General features: G+C 27.9%; 1 protein-coding gene across 1 annotated transcript in view; it reads left to right on the top strand.

Moving 5' to 3' along the window:
- Positions 1 to 24,770, top strand: part of LOC113374737 (putative fatty acyl-CoA reductase CG5065) — a 47,526-nt gene extending 22,756 nt beyond the window's left edge. The window contains exons 2-10 of the mRNA XM_026614709.1: positions 18,833 to 19,082; positions 20,030 to 20,278; positions 20,639 to 20,784; positions 20,980 to 21,089; positions 21,209 to 21,292; positions 21,372 to 21,480; positions 21,554 to 21,793; positions 22,343 to 22,600; positions 24,623 to 24,770. Coding sequence (XP_026470494.1) covers positions 18,834 to 19,082; positions 20,030 to 20,278; positions 20,639 to 20,784; positions 20,980 to 21,089; positions 21,209 to 21,292; positions 21,372 to 21,480; positions 21,554 to 21,793; positions 22,343 to 22,600; positions 24,623 to 24,770 — 1,593 coding nt within the window. The 5' untranslated portion in view covers position 18,833. The remainder of the gene's footprint in view (positions 1 to 18,832; positions 19,083 to 20,029; positions 20,279 to 20,638; positions 20,785 to 20,979; positions 21,090 to 21,208; positions 21,293 to 21,371; positions 21,481 to 21,553; positions 21,794 to 22,342; positions 22,601 to 24,622) is intronic.
- The last annotated feature ends 398 nt before the right edge of the window (positions 24,771 to 25,168 follow it).

The raw sequence follows: 25,168 nt of genomic DNA, 5'->3' as shown, positions 1-25,168 counted from the left end.
TTATTATGCAGATTTTACATCTAAGCTGGGATTTTTTCAATTTGTGCTTTACCACTCGAAATCATGTTTTAAAAACTTATTTTCATTCTTGAATTACCATTAGAAAAAAACAACTATTTTCTAATTATTTAAAAATTGTATGATTTAAAGTATACTTGAACAATAATAATATATTTTGAATAATTTACAGTATAAATCAAATAATGTTTCAGTTGAGAATTCTCTTCCTTTACACTAAAGACAAAGTTTACTACGTACACTACATTCTATAATCATAAATTTATTTTTTACAAATATTTTATGACACTTAAGTTTTATAAATTCTTCATGCAGGCTTTTTAAGAAGATTTGTTATATTTTTTCAATTCAATTATTCGAAAATCTGTTGAAGAAAACAATGAGCAGAAACGGTTAAGTAAGTTTTAACATTAAAGTGTTTAGGAATATAAAGGTCACTTAAGTAAAAAAAATTTAGAAACACTGGCATAAACTATTACCTATAAAAATAAAAATTAATCGAATTGCTATTTTTTATCTATTAAAACAAATTTGTCTGTGACTATTGACATTGCTTCATTCACTTAAAAATTTAAAAACAAGTAATTTGAGTTTCGTACAAAAACTCTAAATATTAAAGTAAATAGAGCCGGACATATGCACGTATTTAAAAATAAAAATGCATCAATTTTTTTACATCGATTTAAATAAAAACTACATACGGTTATACCTAGTTTGTTTTAATTTTTTTAAACACTTAATTTATTGTAATTTTGTGCAAAAAATCTCATTTCAATTGACTGATGCCTTCTATAAGTAAAATATGGTTCTACTTTTTTTCTCAAGTTTTAACTAAAAATGAATACGTCTCTGTAATTGTTTATATTTATTGAATATTAATTACCATCCTGTTTAAATAATTTATGATAATAGACGGGGGCGCGATATTGTATAAGTTTAAAATTTCAATGCTAATCGAGACGTGTTTTTTCTCATACCCATATATTGTTAAAAAATTATTTGTATTGAACAATTATTATGTTATCTTGCCGATTGCATATTTTATTTTTTATAACCGGTATTATAATTGAATAGTGATGATAAGAATTAATTTTATTCGATAAATCTCAGTATGGTTACAAAAGATCCGAAATGATAATTATATTTAAGTGCAGATAAACAATAACAAATTAATTGCGATTAGTTCACAGCCAATATTGCGCATGATCATTTTTTTGCATAATTATGCGAATTACATAAAATTAACATTTTAACAATTTTGCAAATAATGAAAAGATTAAAGATGTCTCGTTAATGACTTTTTAGAATCCGTTGCATTGTTTGCCACAGTTCGTATTATACAGATTTCTATAATCTGTGCCAGAAATTAATCATATTTTTGCTATTAACTTCGCGAAGAAAAAGTTTATGTTGTTGACAGAAAATCTGGTTTGTTAATTTTCAATTTTATCTAATTAGATTTGCTTGACGTTTGAAGGCAATAGTTAACTAATAATTTTACTGAACATTAGTTTGTTTGATGCATGGTATTTGTTGTCTTTTAGTTCATTTAGTTTAGACAGTGTAATTACTGAAAGTCACCTTTGTGTGCCGCTCTACCCTAATATATATTTATCATGAGAAAAGTAAAGACACAAAGACAAATTTGAAGTCAGAAATTGATAAAATTCTTCGCACTTATTATTAGAGTGATCTCAATTAGCTTGTATATCCCATTGTGTAGTATTTCTTAACTCGACTACACCTAGGTCCATATCATAAATGAATTCTATACAATTCGCTGAAAAGCTTCAAATCATTGTCAATCAATATTCACTAACAGATCGACCGAAACGAAAAAATCGGTCGAATTATTATTAGCAAATGCAAATATTTGATATCACTTACGTTTCGACGTATCACGTATATTGCGGAATTTTAATTTAGAGAAAATAAATAGCCCGGACACGCCTTGAATTTTAAAACGGAAACCGAAATCATTACCACAATTCAAATACTAACAGAAACAGACAAACACTCTAACAGAAGAGAGCAAGTGCCGATAATGTTAATGTTAAGACCGTGCCATGAATTGCTTTGCCGACTTGAATGAAATTATTCAGGACATGTTTCGACACTTGGACTATTTTGTGACAGAATTATTATATAACGAAAATTTCTAATCAATAGCGAAATTTTATGCAATAACATAAACAAACATTTAGCGAAATGCAGCTTAGTGCGAGGTCGTTCGGAGAGTGATAAATTGATTCACGACAGATTTTGTGATTCTACCGCCAAAGCCCGAGGGCAACTTTGATGTCAAATTTCCACTTAAGGTTTAAATCTCAAATATAGCCTCAAGTGAAAATCGACTCTCGTGCACATATATAATAAAAATGTCAGCAAATACTTCGATTATAGTTAATTAGTCATAATTGGATTGGACAACTGCTAGGTTGCAATTCATTCAAAAAATCCATATAATAATAAAGTCACAACAATTACTGAATGTCCTAAGTATGACAGATTGTAATTAAAAATGTTATAAAAAAGTTTTAGTGATTATTTTCTAACAGCGATAGAATTTAAGAATTCTATAAGCAATTGCAGTGATATTTCTTCTCAACTATATGGTCTTTCAGAAGACTACCCCATCGTTGTCCTATCTATTTCATGGATTTCTTGATTAGAAGGCAACCCCAATGGTTGTTTTCTTCTAATTGTGATGATATAATGCAACTTATTGCGGAAATGCATGGAAAGGATATTTCTAGGATTTTAGGATAGATGATTCAATTTCATATTTTTGCGCCTAACTTAATTTGCACAACTATTAGTAAAGATATATAACGAAGCTTGTATCTGGACAAGTCCAATTTGTCGCCAAAAAGTTGGTGACTTTTTAAATATGGAAAGCGATTAGCATCACTTCATTACATTTTTCACAAAATTATATTGTATATAACTTTAATCTGTTTTTGAAAGAAATATTTATCAGCAGAGATCGAATAACTATTGATTGAATTTTTCTTTTGTAAAATTGTTTTTTCAACTTAATTTACATTTTTTTACGTTTACACCTTTGCCAATGTAATAGTTCGTTCTTTATACCATACCCACATGCCAGCTTTTATAAAGATTATATAAAATACTGTTGAAGCTAAAATATTAACAATATATACAAAACAATGAAATAACGTATACCTAAAAGTTATAATCATTTATCAAAAACTATATAAAAGAGCACAAAACCAAAAAAACTACCAGAAAAAAAACTTTTTGCATAAATTGTTCATACTTTTAGGTTTATCTCTTTAGAGACGTAACAAGATTTAAGGAGATTGCTTGTTACACATATTTTGCCTTCTACTTTATAATAGTATCACTCAAAAATTCTGTAATTTGCTCGTTTTTGAGATAATGATGGTAGGTAGACCGTTTTACCGACTAATCTTCAAGCCTTGCTCTATCCTGTACAAATCTAAAAGCTCTAGTTTACCAATTTAGACACATTAGACATATTTTATTTTATATAAATTATTTTGTCACTATTTTTCGAATTATTCGAAATTTAAGAAATTTTCGAGATTGTTAATATTTTCTGAACCATATAGAGTCAAAAAATATTTATTGCAATTTTTAAAAGTAAACTATTTTTCATTATAAATTAACAAAGTATTTATTGAAAACTGTTTAGTCAGAAAGTATTTAGTGTGAAATATTTGTTAATTTTATTTCGTGAAAATTTTAAATAAAATTTTGATAATTTTTTAAAATTTTGATTGTCTTTTATATTTAGTTATGTTTAAAGTTTTTGGAAGTATTTGTTGAATGTACTTTGTTTGGTCCTTTAAAATCGCTTTAAATTTGATAAATCAGATTAGAATATTTTCTCTATCATAAAGTAAGTCGCAGAACATTCTTTTTGCGTTTGATAACTTTATTCTTAATAAATTAAAAAATGTCCCATACACTTTTTTTTCCAAATATTACCTTTTCTAATTATCGCATCTCTACATATAATTTAATTCGATTTACATATGTTGTTGAACTCATTGGTTCTCATCAGTAATGTATGAAGAGACAAAGGTAAAAATACACGCTATTCAGAAAATACAATTCATACTTTCTATATCTGGATTGATAATTATATTACTTTTACTCTTAATTAAGAAAATATGATTACAAATTTTAATCTGTGTTATATAAGATATTCATGAATAGAACATTGAACTTTAGAAGAAGAAAAATTTTGTTGCAATTAATTTTGATATTCGTTGGACATTTTAAGTAATGTTATTAATGATTATTTTTTACTTGATAGTTTATGATTATTGTTGGTTATTAATGTGATTAGTTTAAAAGTAAACATTTCAACATTTATATATAATAATTTCACTGAAAATATTTTTTCTTAAAAATAATATTAAAAAACATATTCAACGTTACTAGATTTAAAATGATTCCAAGCATTATCTGAAGAACAATAAAAGAACTGATTTTCGAAATGTAGAGCTAATATTTTGAAATAAAATAAAACAATTTCCAAGCCTTTTGCTCAAAAATAAATTTATATATAAATCAATATAAAATATTTAAAATTCATAGCTATATATCTAATTAATTGTAAAAACCCAAATACCGTATTTGAGTATTAATAGAACGCTATTTGGGATATATTCTTATTTTTTAAGGGTCTTTTTTACAGTTTTCAAAAGATGCTAATTAAAAATATTAATGTCATTGCTGACTATTCTACTAAACTAATTATAAGAGATATATATAACTTTTAAATTCTTATATTCTGATTTTAATTTAATTCAAAAGTTGATTTTAAACCGTTGTTTAAACTCATCGAATTTTGAACTACTTGTTTCTTTAATTGCTAGGATTTATCACTAGCAAACATAAAACTATGGTATAAAATAATTTATTCCATGAATATTATTATTTGGCAGTGTTAAAAACTTATTTTAAAATCAGCAAAACCTGTAAGGAAATATTTGTTTTAGTTTATTCACTATCAATATTTTTAAATGATCGCTAATTATGTGTATTGAGTTTATAAATAAAAGTATGTATCTGAGCATTCGTATTCAACCACAAGAAGTCAATTTAAGTATAGGGTGTACCAGAAGTCTTCTTAATTTTCAAAACTCATAGTAACGTTGATATACACGAGTATGAACATCCATTATTAAATCCATTATACATTATCCAGCATTCACTAATAAATCAAATCATCCACAAATTATTGCACTAGACTGATTCTTTAAAATTTATCATAAAACAATGATCTTGAAAATGTATGAAATTTATCATAAATTAATAGACAAGTATTGAAAAATCGTCAAAAAATATGTTTTTTAGTATCATTAATATTTGCGAATAATTGTACTATTTATTGAGAATGAAATGAAATTGTGCTGATGTTGGAAAAGATCGGCCGGGATAAAAAACAAATTCAGACGATTTTTATGATTTTTTTTTCGACGGTCGAACCATAGTCTTATAGATCATACTAAAATATTACGATGAGTCGTTAATTTTAAAATTTTTTTAGCTGACAAAGAAATTAAACATAAAATGTTAACTGCAAATTAGAAGATTAGAATTCGGAGACGGAGTAAGCCATTATTGATTCAGAAAAATTGAGTGCAATTCTTGTTTTTACTTTTGCGCTATATTAAAAGCTATATCAATTTCTGAAATCCAAATTAATCCTGCGATTTACTGCGAGGAAACTAAGTTTTCTTCTACGAATTATTGAATCAAGAGAAGAAACAATTTTAGGAGGCCAAGGCCACTAGAGCAGACCATTTGCGAAATTTGCCATTGGATGTGAATGAATAACTGACACGATACATTAGTTTTGACAAACTATTTTTCACCTTTTTGTTAGTGGATCTCTCGTAGTTGCTGCAATGAATTGTGCGTAGTATTTGCCGACTGTTTAATCATTGAGGATATTTTACACTTGTAATGTACAATTACAAATTGGAAAATGACATCATAAAAGAATAATAATATTATTATTAATAACTAGTTCAACTAAACTGGCTGTTGGGTCCAAAGTCTAATCTAATAACTTACAAATAATTTTTGGTATATGAAGTAGTCTTTAAACCAATATGGATATACGGCATTCCGCCTTGGGGTACCAAAAGTTAAACTTACATGAACATTTTGTAAGGATATCAAAATAAAATTCTTAAAAAAAAATTATAGTCACCCTAATATGTTCCAAATTGGCTGATCCAACAAGACTTCAATTTATGAGTATATATATACAGTAACAGAAGAAATCAGAAGACTTGCATCCAAGTACAAGGCAAGACTGGGAGACCAAATATTGCCTAAAGAATCAAAAGAACAAACACGTTAGATTTGGCATAGCCAACATGTAATTTAGAATTTTTTTCGGCATTTTTTCATCTAATTATAAGATATTATCTTTACACATTAGTCGTTAAGATTACTGAAAACCTTTTCAGGCATTAAAAAAAATAACTAGTTTGGTATGCCAACTGTTGGACTTACGAGAGTATAAATGTGAGTTTTGCAATTTTTTTTATAATTATAAGAAACCTAAGAAGTTAATGCGATTGATTTAAAGCTGTTTGGAGTTACCTTTACCAGATCTCAATGGGCTTATTATGATTCAAAAAATAAACATTTTTAATTACACAATGAGCTGTTGCCTCCAAAAATTATTATTTCTGAAACCCTGCCTTTATAAAATATCAATGGGCTTTTTATGATTAAAAATTTAAGCATTTTTGATTACCAAATGCAGTTAACTCCGAAAATCCTATTATTTCCAAAACACTATGCTTTTGAAGCTGCTTTTACCAGAACTCAATGGGATTATTATGATTTATAAAATAACCATTTTTAATCACCAAATACTGTTATCTCGTAAAAAATTTTAATTTTCTAAAACCCTGCCTTATTATTACTACAACTTAATGGACTTGAACTGTTTTGATTTAAAAAACAAACATTTTTATTACCAAATGCTGTTATCTCCAGAAATCCTAGACTTTCCAAAATACTGCTTTTGGAGCTGCCTATATCATATCATGATTTAAAAAACACACTTTTTGATTATTGAAAGCTGTTATCTTCAAAAGTTTTATTATTTCCAAAACTCTGCCTTTGTAGCTGTCTTCATCAAATCTCTGAATTCAATGGCCTTTTTTTCTAATTTCTTAAAAACATATAGATTTATAGACATTGAGATTTATTCAAAGCAAACACTTCAACAATTTCAATAAAAATATTGATTTTATAAAGGGATTTAGTAAGTTTTTGCTTTAAAATTAATTTTAGGTTTCGTACCAAGAAAGCTGAAGGAAAAGATTCTAGTGAATTGGTACTACACTAGAATCTTTTCCTTCGGCTTTCTTTGCAATGCCGTCGTCTTGTGATGAAACGGCCCAATAATGCGTAGAACATATCTATTGCATATATGTTAGCAAAACTAAATATATTTATATAATATAAATACCAATACCGTCTCGTCGGGCGTCTCATTTCGTCCGTGAGTACATATTTGTTCGAAGCGTTTTCTCTTGTCAACCTTGTTGGCGCATCGGAACAATGTACCTGTGCTTTACGCTCATTATAAATAAAATGTCACATATCTTGTTGAATGATAAATAAAGAAATAAATAAATAAATAATGCATAATTTACACAAAAACCACGCCCAACGCGGTTTTGTTTGAATGAAAACTTTCCTGGTCGGCGTAGATTCGTTCGAATTGAAATTGAAAGTCTGTCTGAATAATCTCGCGAGACTGCTTACTCTTGATTCTATTTCCGTGGAAAAAGCTTAATATTTAGTTGTTTCTAATTTTATTTCAACAGCAATAAGAACTACTCTGTGTTCTAAAAACTGCTGTGATGCTTTATTAGAAGGCAACCGAAAAGTTGCCATTTCTCCTTGTGGTAAAATTTTTACATACTGTTATAGTAAATACATTGCAGCATTACTTCGAAAAGCTATTTTTACTTCGAAACATATTTCTGTATATATTTACACATAAAACTACTGCTGGATATCAGGTTGTACATTGCGCAATTGAGCTTGAAACCTTGAATTTGCATTAAAATTAATGATACTATTATAAAGAATAATTCAGGAGATAATTTAATAAACTGAATTACTAATCGTTTCATTCTTGGAAGCAGTTGTGTAAAATTATTTCAAAACAACAACTTTTATCAACATTTTGAAAGACAGTAATAATCTTTCCTAATCTTATACAATAAAATTGATTCTGATGATTTTTTAGTTTGTACTTGTGATAAACAGCAAATCTACAGATATCTTTATTTACCGCATACTTGTTTTTTATGAATCAACCATATTCCAGAGATTTCTGCACTGGAATCTCTGGATGATGTTTATATTGCTTTTAACCCCGAAGATTTATGCCATATGTTAAGATCGATTTTAACACTATTTTGTAGATTATCTGCACAGGATTTTTAACTCATCAACTAGTAAAGTTCTTTTAGAACCACCTAAAGTAGTCTTTTCTTTCTTATATTTGTTTTCCAATTTAGCCTCCTATCCAGATGTAGACCTAGAATTATATTTTCTTCTTTAATCATTATTGGTGGGCACGTTTTTTTCTAAGTATGAACCAAACCACTCAAATTCATTAAAATCGTGGCAAGAAACACTTTTTTAAAAGTGTGAACTCTAAAAGGACGAAAAATGCCTGTTTTGTCAATGTGGCAAATTACAAGTTCTCATGCAACTTCAAAACTTTAATACATCTTTTGTATTTTGAATTTTTCATATATTTGTATACGCTTATAAAGCTCTTGCTGGATTTATTACTATTTCGTTTCATATCATTATCATTCCAACAATAATTTTATCTGTTTTTGATATGCATTAAAACCATTTTTTTATCTACAAAAATCATTGACAAAATTTATTTTATCTTCATTATATTAACAATTTTTAACTGTATTGTAAGTCATTAAAATTGCAAATATGTCTTATTCAATAGGCATTATAATCAAAATATTCTTTTGGGATTTTTGAATTTTATTGCTATTATGTAAACAATTATAGAGAATGCGTACAGGTTTTACTTTTTACTAAGTTTAAATTAGAAATCTTTACAAATTGTAATGTGCGAAAATGCTCTTTTTACTTGATATTGTTTTTTCTAGTAATATGCATAATAAATTACTATATTTTGAGTTAAATTTTATAACTTGAAGTGATTTCAACATTAACATTTATAATCTAGAGCCTATCTGAATTACATAAAATATGTTTGGTCCAATAAAATAAAAGTATATGAATATAAGAATAATTAAAAATTAAAAAAAAAAATAATTGCTATGAGTTGACATATATAAAATATTACGCAGGCTCAAATCTAGTTTTAATTAATCGTCATAACAGCGATTAAAAATTTGAATAGATAATCTATGACTTTTCAAGATATGGATTACGAATTTGACATTGAACATAAATTACTGTAGATATTTATAAATATAATTTGTTATTGTTGTATTTTAATTTTTTTAATATGTTTTGATTTTATGCTAAATATTTTAATTTGGGGTCGAACGGAGTTGCGCGGGTACGATAAGTTTTACGATAAAATATTTTAATTACACTGTTTGGTAAATGAGGTAATTAGATCAAATAGTACTAAAATATAGTTTATAATAAGTTTTGCATGTTTGTGTACCTATTTATCTACAATATTTTTGTAATTTTACTGAAAAATTCTAAGTGATTTCAACGCTAAACAATTTAGTGGTCTTAGAGTGCGGGTCCTAGAAGGATTGTTTCGATTTGAGCTTAAACAGCAACTTATTGCTAAAATATTAGTCAAGGTACTAAGTAATATGTTAGTTAATTTAATAAATGTTCGAAATTTTTAATTTAATAAAATGTGTGTCGATTTTTTAAATTTATCAATGGTATTAAAATTGACATAATGACGCTCTTCAAAAATTTGGATTTGAAAGAAAGATCAAATTATTTTTCAACTTTGTGTAGTCCACATAATAAAAATCCAAATTTTTAAATTAAATTAAAATCAAACTTGATAGACAACTTGTGGAATAGTCTTGGCTTGTTCAATGCAAAAATTATTACGGTAAAAGTATTTCATAGTTTGTAAAAACAGTCTTCACCGGTTTATGAAATTTATTGGACACATTTCAGAAATTAGACAATCCTTTGATAAAAAAAAATTATTCGTTTATTATAAAAATTTGGGAGTTACAATGATTAGTTTTTTGTTTAAATGATCTTATAATTATTAATGCAACTTTCAATGATACAAAATATATCAAAAAACGCGCAGAAGAAATGATGATATTACTTATTGTTTGAATTATAATTTAATATAAATTAATAACTGCATAAAAATATAATTTAGTATATATACTAAAAATTAGTGATGGTAAATCATTTTTGTGAAAATTAGATTATTATTGATTCATCGAATTAACTTTATACATCACTTATACAATTTAACTGCATTAAACTATGAAGAATTGATCATTTATTAATGCTTATGCTTATGGGAATTAAATTTCATGCTATTGAAATCGTTGATTTAAATTTTAAAAACGGTTAAATTTAAAATATTATACTAAATCGATTTGTCAAGTATGGAAACCATATGATAATTTGATATTTTAATACATTTTACTTTGCCTTATTGCTAAATATTAAATTAGCAATTTCGAATACTAAGTTCATACAATAATCAGTGTTTATTAATTTTCTTTTATTTCGTCGTATAATTAACAACTGTGTCCGATGGACATCAAGTAATTTTTTTGACTTATGCTACAAAAATAAGCAGTTGACAGCACGTAAATTAATGCATGTTTGGAAGAATACCCAGTTGCATTTTTTATTTATTAGAGTAAAAGTTATAGGATTACATGGTTTATGGGTTAAATAAATTCATAGGCGTTTTTCTTTTAATCTCTTGGTGTAGAGTATTTAAAACATTACTCTGAGATTTCTTATTTTTTTGTTTCACGTGTTTACAATATATTGTTTACTACAATCTCTGTTTCCATCAGTTACTAGATGAGTTTTAAATAATAGAAATGATGGCTTATTTCCCAACTGTGGGAATGCAATCAAGTATTCCAGCTGCAATTTCTTTTGTCCCAGGTTATCGGCAATTATCGACGGAAATCCTTCGCACTTTTCGTGAATATCAACTAAACAACCATCAATGGTGTTTAATTAGAAATAAAAGAGAAGTAATACATCCTTGGATCTTATTAGCACATTCTCAGTACCCGCCTAGCCGACGATGTCGACCTTGTCGTTTTGTTTTGAAATAAAAAAAAACGCTTTTTAGCTTTGATAAATCAGTATTGCGAATGATGTGCATTACAATTATAGTACTCTATGATGTCCAGACGTCGCCAACCTGGATACACACACACATACACACATTCACACATTAACACACTTCGAAAATTATTTTATTGAAAAAAAATTATACTTATAAAATTAACTCATTAAAACCCAGTAGGTAGGTGCCATATAATTACAGATTAAAACAATTTTAGAAAAAGACAAATGTTTATAAAACATTAAAAGTATTAACCCTTAAAAAAATCCAAAATATGCATTTAGAAAATATTTTATACCAGCGGTCGTGAAACTTTTTTAATTATTACCCCAAATTATTTTTGTCTAAGATATTATCCCCATGGCAAAAAAAGATTACTTCCATACAGGCAAAAAGTACGTAGCAATTACAGTAAATATCAATTAAAAAGACATACTTTTTGCCCCCAAAATTTAATTTTTACCCCAAATTTTTTTTACCCCATTCGAGGTAATTTACCCCGGTCTTCGACCACTGGTTTATACAATGAAAGAGTTTCACGTTTTTATATGAAAATTCATACTTTATGTCATATTTGTGGTCAAAGTTGTGTCTAGTTTCCAAAATGTTCATAATTGAACGTTTTTCATTTATCATTATTTATAGACATCAGTTAAAAAATAACAAATTTTAAAGTGACCTTATTACATTGATACATTAATATAAATTGGTATCTGAAACTGATACAAATGACATGAAATGTATAATTTGAGAAATCTAATTGAAATATTTTTTTGTATACCGGACATAGCCATTATTTCAATAATACACATTATATTTCTAAAAATTCCTTCAGAAAGAAATGCAAGCTAGTTTAAATTTAAAATTTATGTAATTTAAATTTTATTGTTTTCATTTGTATATGAAATAAAATTGATGCAAATGATTATTTTTTTACCCATTTATCATTTGCTGGGTTTAGGATTAGGTTTAGGATTTGCTGGTTTTAGGAAATCAATTCATAGTGTTTTTTCAAATTTTTTAAATACCTCCAAAAATTTGTTCAATAATTAATATTGAAATTGATACGATTATATTATATCAGTTATGAATTTAAGCAGAACAGAAATTTATAGACTCATCTGTTTATTACTTTCCTTTTTCACTTTTATATTTTTATTTTATATTTTTATTACTTTTGACTTCCCGTAGGGGTACAAAAAAATTGCTTTAAAATACGTCATTTTCTCAAGAAATTTAAGTATTTTAAAAATCTAATTTTTGCAGAGTACTCAAAAAATCTGAAAGCTTTTTTAAAAAAAATAATTTTTGGTACGGGAAGTCTCTGCAATTTGCCTTAAGACACGATGCCATGCACCACTAGTTTGTTTTATATTTATAATCATCTAACGGATAATATGCATGGGCATTACTATCACTTTTAATCCTATGTATATATTTGATTAAATTGCATTTTAACTGTAAATCACAATGTTGCTAATATTTATTGATATCTGATAAATTCTAATTATAATTTATAGTTTAAACTGTTTCTTAGTAATGATCACGTATACAAAAATATTTATATCAAGGGGTCGTCTATTAATCACGTGAGATTTTTACGGGGAGGGGGGTTTAACAAAAAATCTCGAAATATCAGGTGGGGGAGGGAGGGGTATGGTAAGATATCACGTGTATTTATTTTTTAACTGATTTTTTTAAAAAAAATTCAAACATTTTCAAAAAAAATCAAAAATTTTAGTTTTTTGACGTAACTAAAAATACACGTGATATTCGGCGGGGGAGTGGGGGCTAATTTCGAATATCACCACGTATCACCAAGGGGGAGGGGGGGTCCAAAAATCCTTAAAAACTAGCTCACGTGATTAATGGACGCCCTCCAAGCTATTTTAAGAAAATATGATACAAAAATAATGCTATTCAAAACTGTGCTATTTAAACTATATTAATTATTGTCCTAAGTCATTTCATCGCTTGTGATAAAAGTGAATCACGAAAAGCTAGTGCTAATAATGCATCACCAAAAAAGGTTGTCCTCCCCACATGAATCGCATTCTGTACGAACATGTGCACGATTATTAATAATCAGCTGATAATGCACATTGTATTGAGATTTTACTAATTGAATTTTATATGACGTCCGCCGAACTGATTTCGAATTCGGTCCGCGTTGATATTGGTGTTACCCAACGTGCTAAAATAGTCACTGCAATGGACACCTCGTGGCGGAATAACCGGCATGGGCGGCATAAAAGAATATTAATTTATTATAACAATAATTGGTAATGGAAATATCGATTAAAATAGTTGTGAGTGAAATTAGAATAAAAATGTATCCGAAAGGCATGCAGATAATATTGATATTAAGGGTTGCATATCCACTTGGAAATATGGGTAGTAGAGGAGACTGGGTACGGTTGTACCAGGTCGTGACACGGTAGTGACAGTCCTCATAACAGCTGAACTATACTGATTTTAAGATAAGGTCCAAAGGGAGAAAGACGAAGTATAATGGCTCGAACAAGATTCCATTATTGTATTGAGTTAGCGCCCTACATTAATATGATCTGTAGACCGAATTACTTTTAATGAGCCAGAAGTAAGTTTTTTTGTTGGATTTATTTTAATAATAACTGTTACTTGTATATAGATAAATTACTTTGTCATTTTGTTGTAAGTTGAACATTAGTAGTTATTTATCAGCAATTAGTTTTTGCTTAGATAATTTAGCTCTGACATAATGATTAGTTTTCAAAAGTGGGCTTTGGGTACGGTTGTGACAAATTTTAGGGTACGGTCTGATATGTATTTATTACCCTAAGATTAAACAAATTAAAAAAAAACCTAATTTAACTAACACAAAATAGGAAAAAGTATGAAAAAGGAAAATTCAATACAAGAAGAAAAGTAGAAAATTCACAAAGAATTTTTGATAATTCTGTTTTATTATATATTGTTACATTTTATTCATAATCTTTGTTTGAATGTTTATGTTGTGTTGTATTACAGATTACTGTTATTAACGACAATACAAGTCATTATAAACCATTTTGGTGTTTATACTTAATGTTTTTAACCTATTTTTATGCCTGTCACAACCGTTTGCGGGGATTTTATAACAAATCTATTATATTTAAGAACAGCATTTTAGTATTTTCATATTGACTAACGTATGAATTACCATTTAATTTACTTTTCTCTCAGTTAACTAAATTAAAATAACAAAATTATAACTGATAATAAAAGTGGTACAACCATACCCAGTCTCCTCTACTGCCTTAGAGCAGGTCTGTGAGCTGGGTTAAAATCAACTTAATTCAGGGAAATATAGTGTGAAAATTTCCCATTGCTATTTGACACCGCTATTTTTAATTGAATTTTTACACATTTTTAAAATATATTTTCAAGTGAAAACGGATATCGCTGCTGCACGATGTCAGGTTGTTCAGAAGGGGGGGGGACCCCGTTCAGGCTACGCGTTTAATCGTTATATTAAATAATTTTTTTTATTCTATGTACACCAGTATTAAGGAAATTCTAATCATAACTCTAAATATTTATAGATATCAGAAATGAATCGGGCGCTGCTCAATTAATGTAAAAACAAAAACAATATTTACATTTTGTACATTTCAGTAAAAATTCTAGCCTATATAAAATAACAATAAGTAGTATCCTAATATTATAAATTAGTAATCAAAATTATAAAGAAAGTAGAGAATTTAAAGAGGTATGATTTTGTAATATAAACATGACAAAGAATTAGAATTATTTAATACGGGAATTAATGTAGATGAATCTATGCACAAGCTAAAAATGTAATTTTAAATAGTTGCTAAATTTTTAATAATACTTGTTTTGCAATAGCTAGTAATAGTGCACATTTGTTATACCATAGTGTAATGCCAATAATAATGTTAGATTTATTTATAATATTAGAATACTATGTTTTTTTTCTGAATGAAGGCTAAGAGTTTGATTCAATCCATACTTATTTGTGGTAACAAACATATATTATAAAAAATCATAAAATTTCCAATTATTGTTGAATATTACTTAAGATTTTTACGAATTTGGTTTGAAATTTGCACTTTGATTTGAATTTATACTACCGGATATTAATATGACAAGATGTAAAATTTAATTTGGTATAACAAACTTAAGTATATTGCTTTATATGAAATATTATATTGAAAATCAATGTAGGGTCAATTTTAGTCAATATTTTAGCCAATTTTTTTTTAAAACAGAGAATTTCGCCCTACCAATTATTAACAACATATATAATGAAAGTGCATTCATTTTCACATAAATATATTTCATTTATTCGCTCATCATCATTTAGTGTGTCAGTAGTCATTATTGTACATCTAATTTAGTATGTTAGTCACATAACGTTTCGATTGATTAGCATAGCTTCGTCAGTATTGCGTCGGCACACATGAATAAAAGAATACTTTTGAAATCTTAAGAATGTTACTTTGTTATTTATGTGTTTCACATTATAAAGGAAAATAAATGAAAACTAGATTTGTTGAATTCATACATAAGTAAAAGACGTATTAATTGACATATTTAAACTGATGAATTTTGAAAATCTGATCACTAAGAGTGATACAGATAGTACTAATATATTAGTAATATTAAGATAAATATTTTTCTCAGAACCATGCAGTTAATTACTGTTATATTTCATTATACTTTAATATATTTCCAATTGTGAATAAGCCGATTTTAGGCACTACGGTGTGAAAAGCCAATAGAAAATCCGTCACACTATTCTTTCCTGAATCGAGTTGAAGTTTAACTCATCTTAGGGACCAGCCCTAGGGCATTACCAACTATTATTTTTATTATATTTGATTTTATAACACAAAATCATTTTTATACCTAACCTAAGATTTTGCTAATATATTTCATATATTTGAACATTATATTTGATATACGTTTCTGATATAGAAATTATCAAGGTAACAATTTTAACAATTTTAACAATTTTGCCGATTTAGCCAAAAGTTTGAACATTTCAAGTTTTAGAACTCTCTATACTTTTTATTTCTTTTTTTAATATCTTATTACTTACTATTACTACAGTATTTTCAGATCAAATTTCAAAATATTTGAAAATCATTTCTTATATCGTAGATAGAACTTTGGGCGTTACCTGTAATATTAACTCTTAAGTTACTCTGTAAGTAGAAAACATCCAAACACTCGCACTTTTGCTAATAATGTTTGTATATTTGTTACTCGGCTTATTAATAATAACTTAATCATAATAATAATATAATATTAGTTAATTCAATCATCAATTCTTTCTATATAGATATATTACAACTATAAAAAGTACTACTAATTTTAAGTGTTAATTAATTTTTTTCAAATTTGTATACATAAGGAAGTGTTAAAACACCGTACTATTTTTATTTTGCTAAATCTTGATTTCTGTAAGCCATGTATTATATACAATTTTAGAAAAATATTATCAAGAACTTATGTAGTTCAACATAGAATGGAAATAGAAGTGAGTAACTGATCTTCTTATCTAACCGGAAAATGCAATTTTTCATTGGTTATACAATTAATTTAACAAGTTTAATTATACATAATTTAAATGTCGTCTTTAGAATGTCAGCGAAAGCAAAATTTCTGTTATTTTCCTATTCGCAATAAGAATTCGCATATATTATGTTTATAGGAAAAATTATGTAACGTATGCATCTTATATAACAAAAAGACAATTTTAATCATATAAAATGTATATTCATATAACTTTCCACATAATTTATAACAATGTGAATTTTTAACTGCGGATTTCTTGTTCGTAGTTTTGAGGAAATAATGATTCGATCAGATTTTAAGTAAATAAATATAGTGACTCTCACCTTGACTAAGTACTCATCTGAAGAGTTCCTGAAAATCTAAAGACGCATAATATGAATAATTTATTTTGTTCGATACAAGATTTTTTGATAATGAATTGGCAGAGGTCCAGATCACTAGCGAATTTATTACGCCTTTGGAATATTTTTTAATTGACTTACTGGGTAGAGAAAATAAATGCTTTACAATAATAACATTTAACATTCAAACACAATCAAAATTCATTATGAACAAAACTACTGCTAAAAACAATAACAACATAATTATTTAATTATAATTATTCCAAAATTAAGATTTTACTGAAATTATTTTGTAATAAATAATTTTAATTTTGTACTATGCTAATGTAGTAGCTTTTTATATATTATACTGCATGATTTTTTTTTAAACAAGGAAAATTTCCAATTTTTTTACTTAATTTTCATAGAATTCAGTACTACTAATACACGCCTGAGGATGTAAAAATCATCTTTTATTTTAAAACACATTCAAGTTGAAATGCTCTCCAAAATTTTATTATAAATATTTGTGAATAAGACATTTGATGCTAACAAATTACTTCATTGGTATTTTTTTTAGAATGTCACTTCTAAAAAATTGTCAGATTATTTGCTGAAGTTAAGGCTATTTTAAGATTCTTGTTGATTGGACCTAGAAATTCAAAATAAATTTTTAGATTATTAAAGAGTCTTATTGAGTGTAGCCAAAATGTAATTTGTTATTGTTATTTTTACTGACCAAGACAATATGTTGAGATTACTAGCAATAATCTGAGATTTTCATTTAGAGAGAGCAATCATGCTAATTGTTTTTTCAATATATAAACGTTTTTAATTTTATTTAAATTTAAATGATAAATAAAATTTATTTATCATATTTTATTTTATATTTCATAAGTTCATAATACATGTAGTATTCTATAATATTGTCTTCAAAATAGTAATTTAATTGATACCATCAAGTTGATGGATAATTTACATATCCATGATAAGTGTTAAGCACTATATATATCAGGGTGGTTCTTAATATGGATATTTTCGAATTTCTTTGTTCTCAGGGGCTCAAATGTTTTCAAATTGATAAAAAACAATTCTCTGAAAGTTTTAGCTCTTAATATTAACTTTGAGATAGTCCGCACTCCAACCAAAGTTTCTATGGAAATAACATGGGTAAAATTCCATTTGTTTTATAACTTAGCGACAAAGTGAATCAAAATTTTAAGAATAACATTGTATTCGCTTATTTTAATCATAAATTTAAAATTTACCACAAAAATTTAATATATTTCATAAAATTTATGAAATTTAATTTTTATTTTTGGCTGGAGTGCGGATTATTTTAAAGTTAATATTAAGAGCTAAAACTTTCAGGGAATTGTGTTTTATCAATTTTGAAGCATTTGAGCTCATGGGAACGAAATTCAAAAACATCCATATTAAAGACTACCCTTATACGTTATATTTATTTGCACTTATCTCCAATGCCAGTTTGTTATTGATGCAAATTTTGAAATTAGTTAATTTTTTTATAAAAAAGTAATATTTCTTACCTTTCAAATTACTTAGATATTGTTATTCTTTCCAGAATGTCAGACCAGTCACCGCATTCGAGTATAGCAAACGGCGGCGCTGGTTCGAGCAGCAACGTCGCAATGATCTCTTCCTGGTACAACGGAAGATGCGTCCTGGTCACAGGAGCTACTGGTTTCATGGGCAAAGTATTGGTTGAGAAGTTGTTGCGCTCTTGTCCAGGAATCAGGAGGGTCTATTTGCTCCTTAGGCCGAAACGAGGTGTCGAACCGGAACAGAGGCTGAGAGAGATGACAGGAATTACTGTAAGGGAATTAATTTATTTGAAATATAGGGACCGATTCTGCCGCATAACAGACAAATGTTACGGCAACGCCATGTTACGGTTCAAGTTTCATACATCATGGTACTGAATCATACTGAATACTGTCAAAATGCCATGTACTTGCTGTGCATTCAGGCGTTTTACACATAAACTGCAACGTCTTTTGTATGTTATGAAGTCGAGTCAGAAAGACCCTATTATCTAACTTTGTTTTTTGACATTTATGCGGTTTCTGGGTTAGGTTTTTTATCTGACAACCTGAGAAAAACGCCTGACTGCAAACCCCATAGATTTTGTCAATATTTAGAACAAATTCGTATGGAAAGATCTTCATAACATAGCCTTTCATAACGTTTTTCTGTTATGCGGCAGAATAGGTTCCACAGTAAACTTGAATTTTTTAGGTTTCGAGAACAACGTTCAAACTTTATACAACGTACTATTTATTGCTTATTATTGTTATTTTGTTACGCATGTTCCGAACATATTTTCACATATTTAAGTACAAAGCATACTAGGTTTTATTTGAATAGATAAAAATGTAAAGGTATTTTGCTTAATTCGTTTACATTATTATAAAATGGCTACAGAGCTTTTTTGATAGCTTGGAAGCTATGTTGCGGAATCTCATCTTAGAAGATACCACAAACCTTGTTTTGTCTTTGCCTTAATAAGAGCTCAAGAGGATCTTATCGTTAGCATATTGTCTTCTGTAAAAAAATCCATTTAGATTTTTTTGGCCGACACCAAGTGCTAACAAAGTTTGTTTCGATACTTGTAAATTTCAATCTGAACATTTAATTGAATATCTGTACCAACCATCTGTTGAATATCTGTACCAATCTTTAAACCTTATATTCTTAAGAAACTTTGATATATTAATTAACAAGTACACGTGGCATATTTTAATTTTATTTCTAATTCCAGTTGTTCGATACAATAAGAAGAAACCAACCACATTTGCTTTCGAAGCTGCACGCGATTCCTGGTGACATCACGTCTCCTGGTCTCGGCTTGAGTGCAGAGCACGCGCAGTTACTTCAACAAGAAATCAGCGTCGTTTTCCATTCGGCGGCAACTGTTAAATTTGATGAAAAGCTCAGATTAAGTGTGGAAATGAACGTTCTGGGCATGCAGAGATTAGTAGAACTGGCAAAGAAAATGACAAATTTGGAGGTAAAATTAATAATATATATTCAGTTCTTAATTAATGATCGAAGTTCTACCTTTTATCAATCTAATTTTTTAACGATTTTTGTTTCTGGTGAAGATATGATTTAATACTGCTTTTTTGAAGTGACACCAACAAATTTAATAAGCACTGAAAAATAGTTAGCCAGTATATTTAGATGTCGATCAAATATGAAATTAATTATTGAAGTCAAATTAAATGATTTTAATGGTTAATTATCAGTATTATATAGTGCTTTTTTTCCAAATTGAGAATGCTTCATCCGATAAAATAAAAAAATGATTTATTACACTTTTAATTTATAATTCGTATAATTTATTTGTTTGTTATTTATGTAAAAATAGGCATTTGTTCACGTGAGTACAGCTTATTGCAATTGCGACCAAGAGGTTGTTGCCGAAAAAGTGTATCCTCCACCAGCCGACCCAGAAACCGTTATAAAATGCATCGATGTGCTAGATGATCAGATATTGGACACTGTTACAAAATCGTAAGTAAATCTAGATTTTAATAAAATTACTACTAAGACAAAAATTTCAGTTTGGATAAAAGCGTTAATAATGCACGAAGCTCATTGCACAATGGATAGGACAGGTTGCCAAAAATTGTAAAAATTTCAAACCATCGATTATTTTTTTATGAATATAACTATTATAAAATAATTATGATGTTTTTAAATTTTTAGATTAATCGGAAATAGACCAAACACTTACACATTTACCAAAGCTATGGCTGAGAGCGTAATAGTTGAAATGAGTGCAGGTTTGCCAGTGGCAATCGTTCGCCCTAGTATAGGTAAATAGGAACAACTTAATAAAATTACATTACAAACATAATAAAAGCATTTATTAATATTATATCATTTAATTATTAAACTGGTTTTTAAAACTATCAGTATCAAATATTTATTTTAGTTACGGCGGCTTGGAAGGAACCATTACCAGGATGGGTCGATAATTTGAACGGACCCACAGGACTTTTGGCTGGAGCTGGCAAAGGTCAGGCAAAATATTTTTATAGTGATTTGAATTTACTAAATTCTTCTAAGATAAATTAAATATTTATTTCTTCTTACAGGTATTCTTAGGACAATAGTCTGTCACAGAGATTTGCTAGCTGATTTCATGCCAGTTGACGTTTGTATAAATCTGTTGATTACTGTAGCTTGGCATACGGGAATTAACAGGTGTCATGTGTAGAACTTATCAATACACTATAATTATTCATTTGACAATAATGAGCTTAATACACTTTTTTAGACCTTCGTCTATTCCCGTGTACAATTGCACATCAGGAGCCGTCAATCCAGTGACTTGGGGTCAATTGGAGAGTGAGGGTCACAAAAGCCTTTTGAGAAATCCATTCTCTGGTGTACTGTGGTACCCAGGAGGTTCATTCAAGAGATCACGCATTTATAACTCAGTTTGTGTCACGGCTTTTCATACTATTCCGGCGTACTTAATTGATGTTATGGCTAGACTTTCTGGAAAGAAACCATTGTAAGTGGAAAAAGGATTTTGATCATAATAAAAATATTGGTTGGTGTTTTTTAAGCTTTATTGATCGTATGAGTTCATTTCTTGCTAGCACATTTTTGCAGCTTTACATTTTTTAGTTAATTTTACAAAATATTATTCAAATGCGGATTTTTTTGGTCATGACAATAATTTGATCTATAGTAAATTGATTTTTTTTTGCAAAAATAGCCGGTAAGAATTTTAGGAATTAGGAATTAGGAATAATGGGTTTGCAATTGCTGCAACATTAATCAACTGTTCATCAAATTGATTTGGTTTTACTTTAGACCTCGATTTTCAATCGCAAAGAAACCTGGCAAATTTTGACGGGCTCTTTAATTTTTGAGCAAAAGCGATTTGGACTTGTAATAATAGTAAACTGTTGAACTAGGAACAAATTTTTCTGTTCTATTGGTTCTGATTAATAATAAGAATGACTATGAAATTTCTATTTATTATAGTGAAAGATTATTTTGAATACGATGACTTCCTAAATATTTATATCTGTTTAACCTATCCTTTTCTTTCTAGTATGTTGAACGTCCAAACAAAACTGCACCGTGCCACATCTTGTCTGGAATTCTTCACAACCCACGAATGGCGTTTTCCAAATGACAACGCCCAACGTTTGTGGCGATCCTTGAGTGAACAGGATAGAACCCAATTTCCATTCGATGTCACCGGATTAGACTGGACCAAATATTTGGAATGCTACGCTTTAGGAACCAGGAGATATATTATGAAGGAGGACGATTCGACGCTGCCGAAAGCTAGGGTGCATCTACAAAGGTAAGTGCTTGAAAATAGATCATTTTGGAAGGTGTTGGTTATATGGTGGAAGGTTTTTATATGTTACTAATAACATTTTTCATTATTAACGTGCTTCATTCATCGCATTCACTTAATCATTCATTAATTCTGTTGAAAGTAGAGCAAATAATTTTCTCTGCGTAATTTTAAGAAAGTATACGATTACTACTATTATCGACGATTGAAATACGAAAATTGGCCGCGGTCGCCATTTATCACATAATTGAATCGTTAAGTCCCCTGGTTGTTACTAAATATAATACGGAAAGACCCAAAAGACTCCAGTACAGTAAATAGTAGTATTTGAGGCGTTGTTTTTGTCTTTTACCTTACCACTAAAGATTGTAAGTTTATTTTGTTTTTTATTAGCGTCATATTTGGTTCGACGAAGAACCAAACCAATTTATAATATTTTTTCAAGTGTTCTTGATTATTTTGAAATTTTCCATTTACAATCTGGTGCAATATACGCATATGGTGAGATATAGTTGATTCAAATTAACAAGCGAATAAAAATTCTCTTGTTTTATTTCACTCAATAGTACATCATGTACTTATCATAGCAATTAACTAAGCATTAGATTATCTTATCATTTTTAAAAATATCAAGAATGATCGGCTTATATGGAGTGCCAGGATTTTAGAAACATTGGTTTAATACGCTTTCATAAGCAAATCATTAGTCAGATCATGTTAATTTTATATTGAATGATGTTTATAAGATATTTTGATTAGATTATTCTTAGATTGGGTGTTTTATCTCTCTGGGTCTTTAATTTTAAAGTTTATATTAATTATTGATGTTTGTACAAAAATTAATTACTTATTAAATCTCACGTTTCGATATTGAAATAAGTTTACTTTTTAATCAATTATCAGAAAAATTGATTTAACAGCAATTGCTGTTCTTTCTTAAAACTGCGGTCAAAAATTTATTGATGGTGTTACATAAATATAAATTAGTGTATTTTCTTCAAACATAAATATAATGAATTAAAAATCTGAATTATGACTCTAAAAATTCTCATTAGTAACACTGAATCATAATATAACTTTAACGTACATAAAAATTAACTATTATATATATATATTAAAATACAATAATAAAAAAGTAGAACAAACACTCAAACAACAATACGGTACGATCAAAAATATTTAAGATATTTTTATTAATAATTTTTTGCCAAAATATTGTTAAACATAATGGAATAAGTTTGTCGTAGAATCACTTTTCAATTCACAAATATATCATTAAAAGTTATTTTCTGAATTTATCTAATGTATGCATATAAATAAATACAATATATACATAGATAAAAATATCAATTTATTCCTTAGCCTGGAACATCATGTGCTTATCATTCATGGGGTTGGCATTTTACTCAAAAAGAATCTATTAAAATTAATTTAATTTTTCTAGAATATTGTGGCTAAATTGATTTTAGAAAGCTTTATTCATCTCATTCACTTATCTAAAATATGTATATAAATAAAAAATCATTCATGCTCATTCTGGAACATTATGTGCATTTCATTTATGGGGTTGGCATTTTATTGGAGAAAGTCTTTTAAAATTAATTCAATTGTTCCGTGATGGCTAGATTGCTTCGAGAAAGGATTATTCTAATATATCTACATCTAATATATGTATATAAAAAACATACATCGTTGTATAAAACACATATAACCATAAATAAAAATATAAGTACTACATTCAAGCTTCATTCTGGAACATCATGTGCTTTCATGTGGTTGGCATTTTATAGAAAAAAATTATTATAATTAATTTAATTTCTTCAGAATATTTTATGGCTAGAGAGATTTTAGGTTTATTCATCTCATTTACTGCATCCAACTAATATTTATATATAATTCAACTCTTGCGCAGATATATAAAAAAATCATTCCAGCTTCATTCGGGATCATTATGTGCTTTTCATTCATGGGGTTGGCATTTTATTCAAAATACTATATTAAAAATAAAATTTAAAATTTTCTCAGGATGTTATGGCTAGATAGATTCGTGAAAGTCCTTTTATTATTCATGACCTGGCGAATCCTGATTCGTCACAGCGCCAAAGCGCAATATTTGAACCGCATGCTCTGGCGAATACTGCACATGTTCCGGAGACAGGTTACGAAAGCTTGACAAACCCTGGAATTAAGTCAAATGCTTTGATGTTCGATTATTTTAATTGTTATCGATAGATTTATAGAACTGCGCGATATTACAAAAATCTGTGTAATGTTATGATATTAATGTCGAAATCAGAGACAGTTTGGCATAGATGATAAATAATCTTATAATCATAATAATATATTTTTTAAATAAATATCGGAAAGAAAAGAATAGTATTTATAAAGCTGGAACATAACATTGTATGCTCTTCGCAAGACAACATTATTAACTACGCAGTTGTAATAAAAAATAATTAGAGCGAAGCCAATGAAGTTTCGATCAACAAATTGATCAGTATTTTACTCGTATATTGTTCCAAAATATTTTTTTTACTACTAGTAACAATTTTACAAACATTTGACTGAATT

Source organism: Ctenocephalides felis, unplaced genomic scaffold (genome assembly GCF_003426905.1).
Source record: "Ctenocephalides felis isolate EL2017-DRISC unplaced genomic scaffold, ASM342690v1 CF-g0.4_SCAFFOLD_01886, whole genome shotgun sequence".
NCBI lineage: Eukaryota > Metazoa > Arthropoda > Insecta > Siphonaptera > Pulicidae > Ctenocephalides > Ctenocephalides felis.
This window is presented reverse-complemented; position numbering and strand designations above follow the sequence as displayed.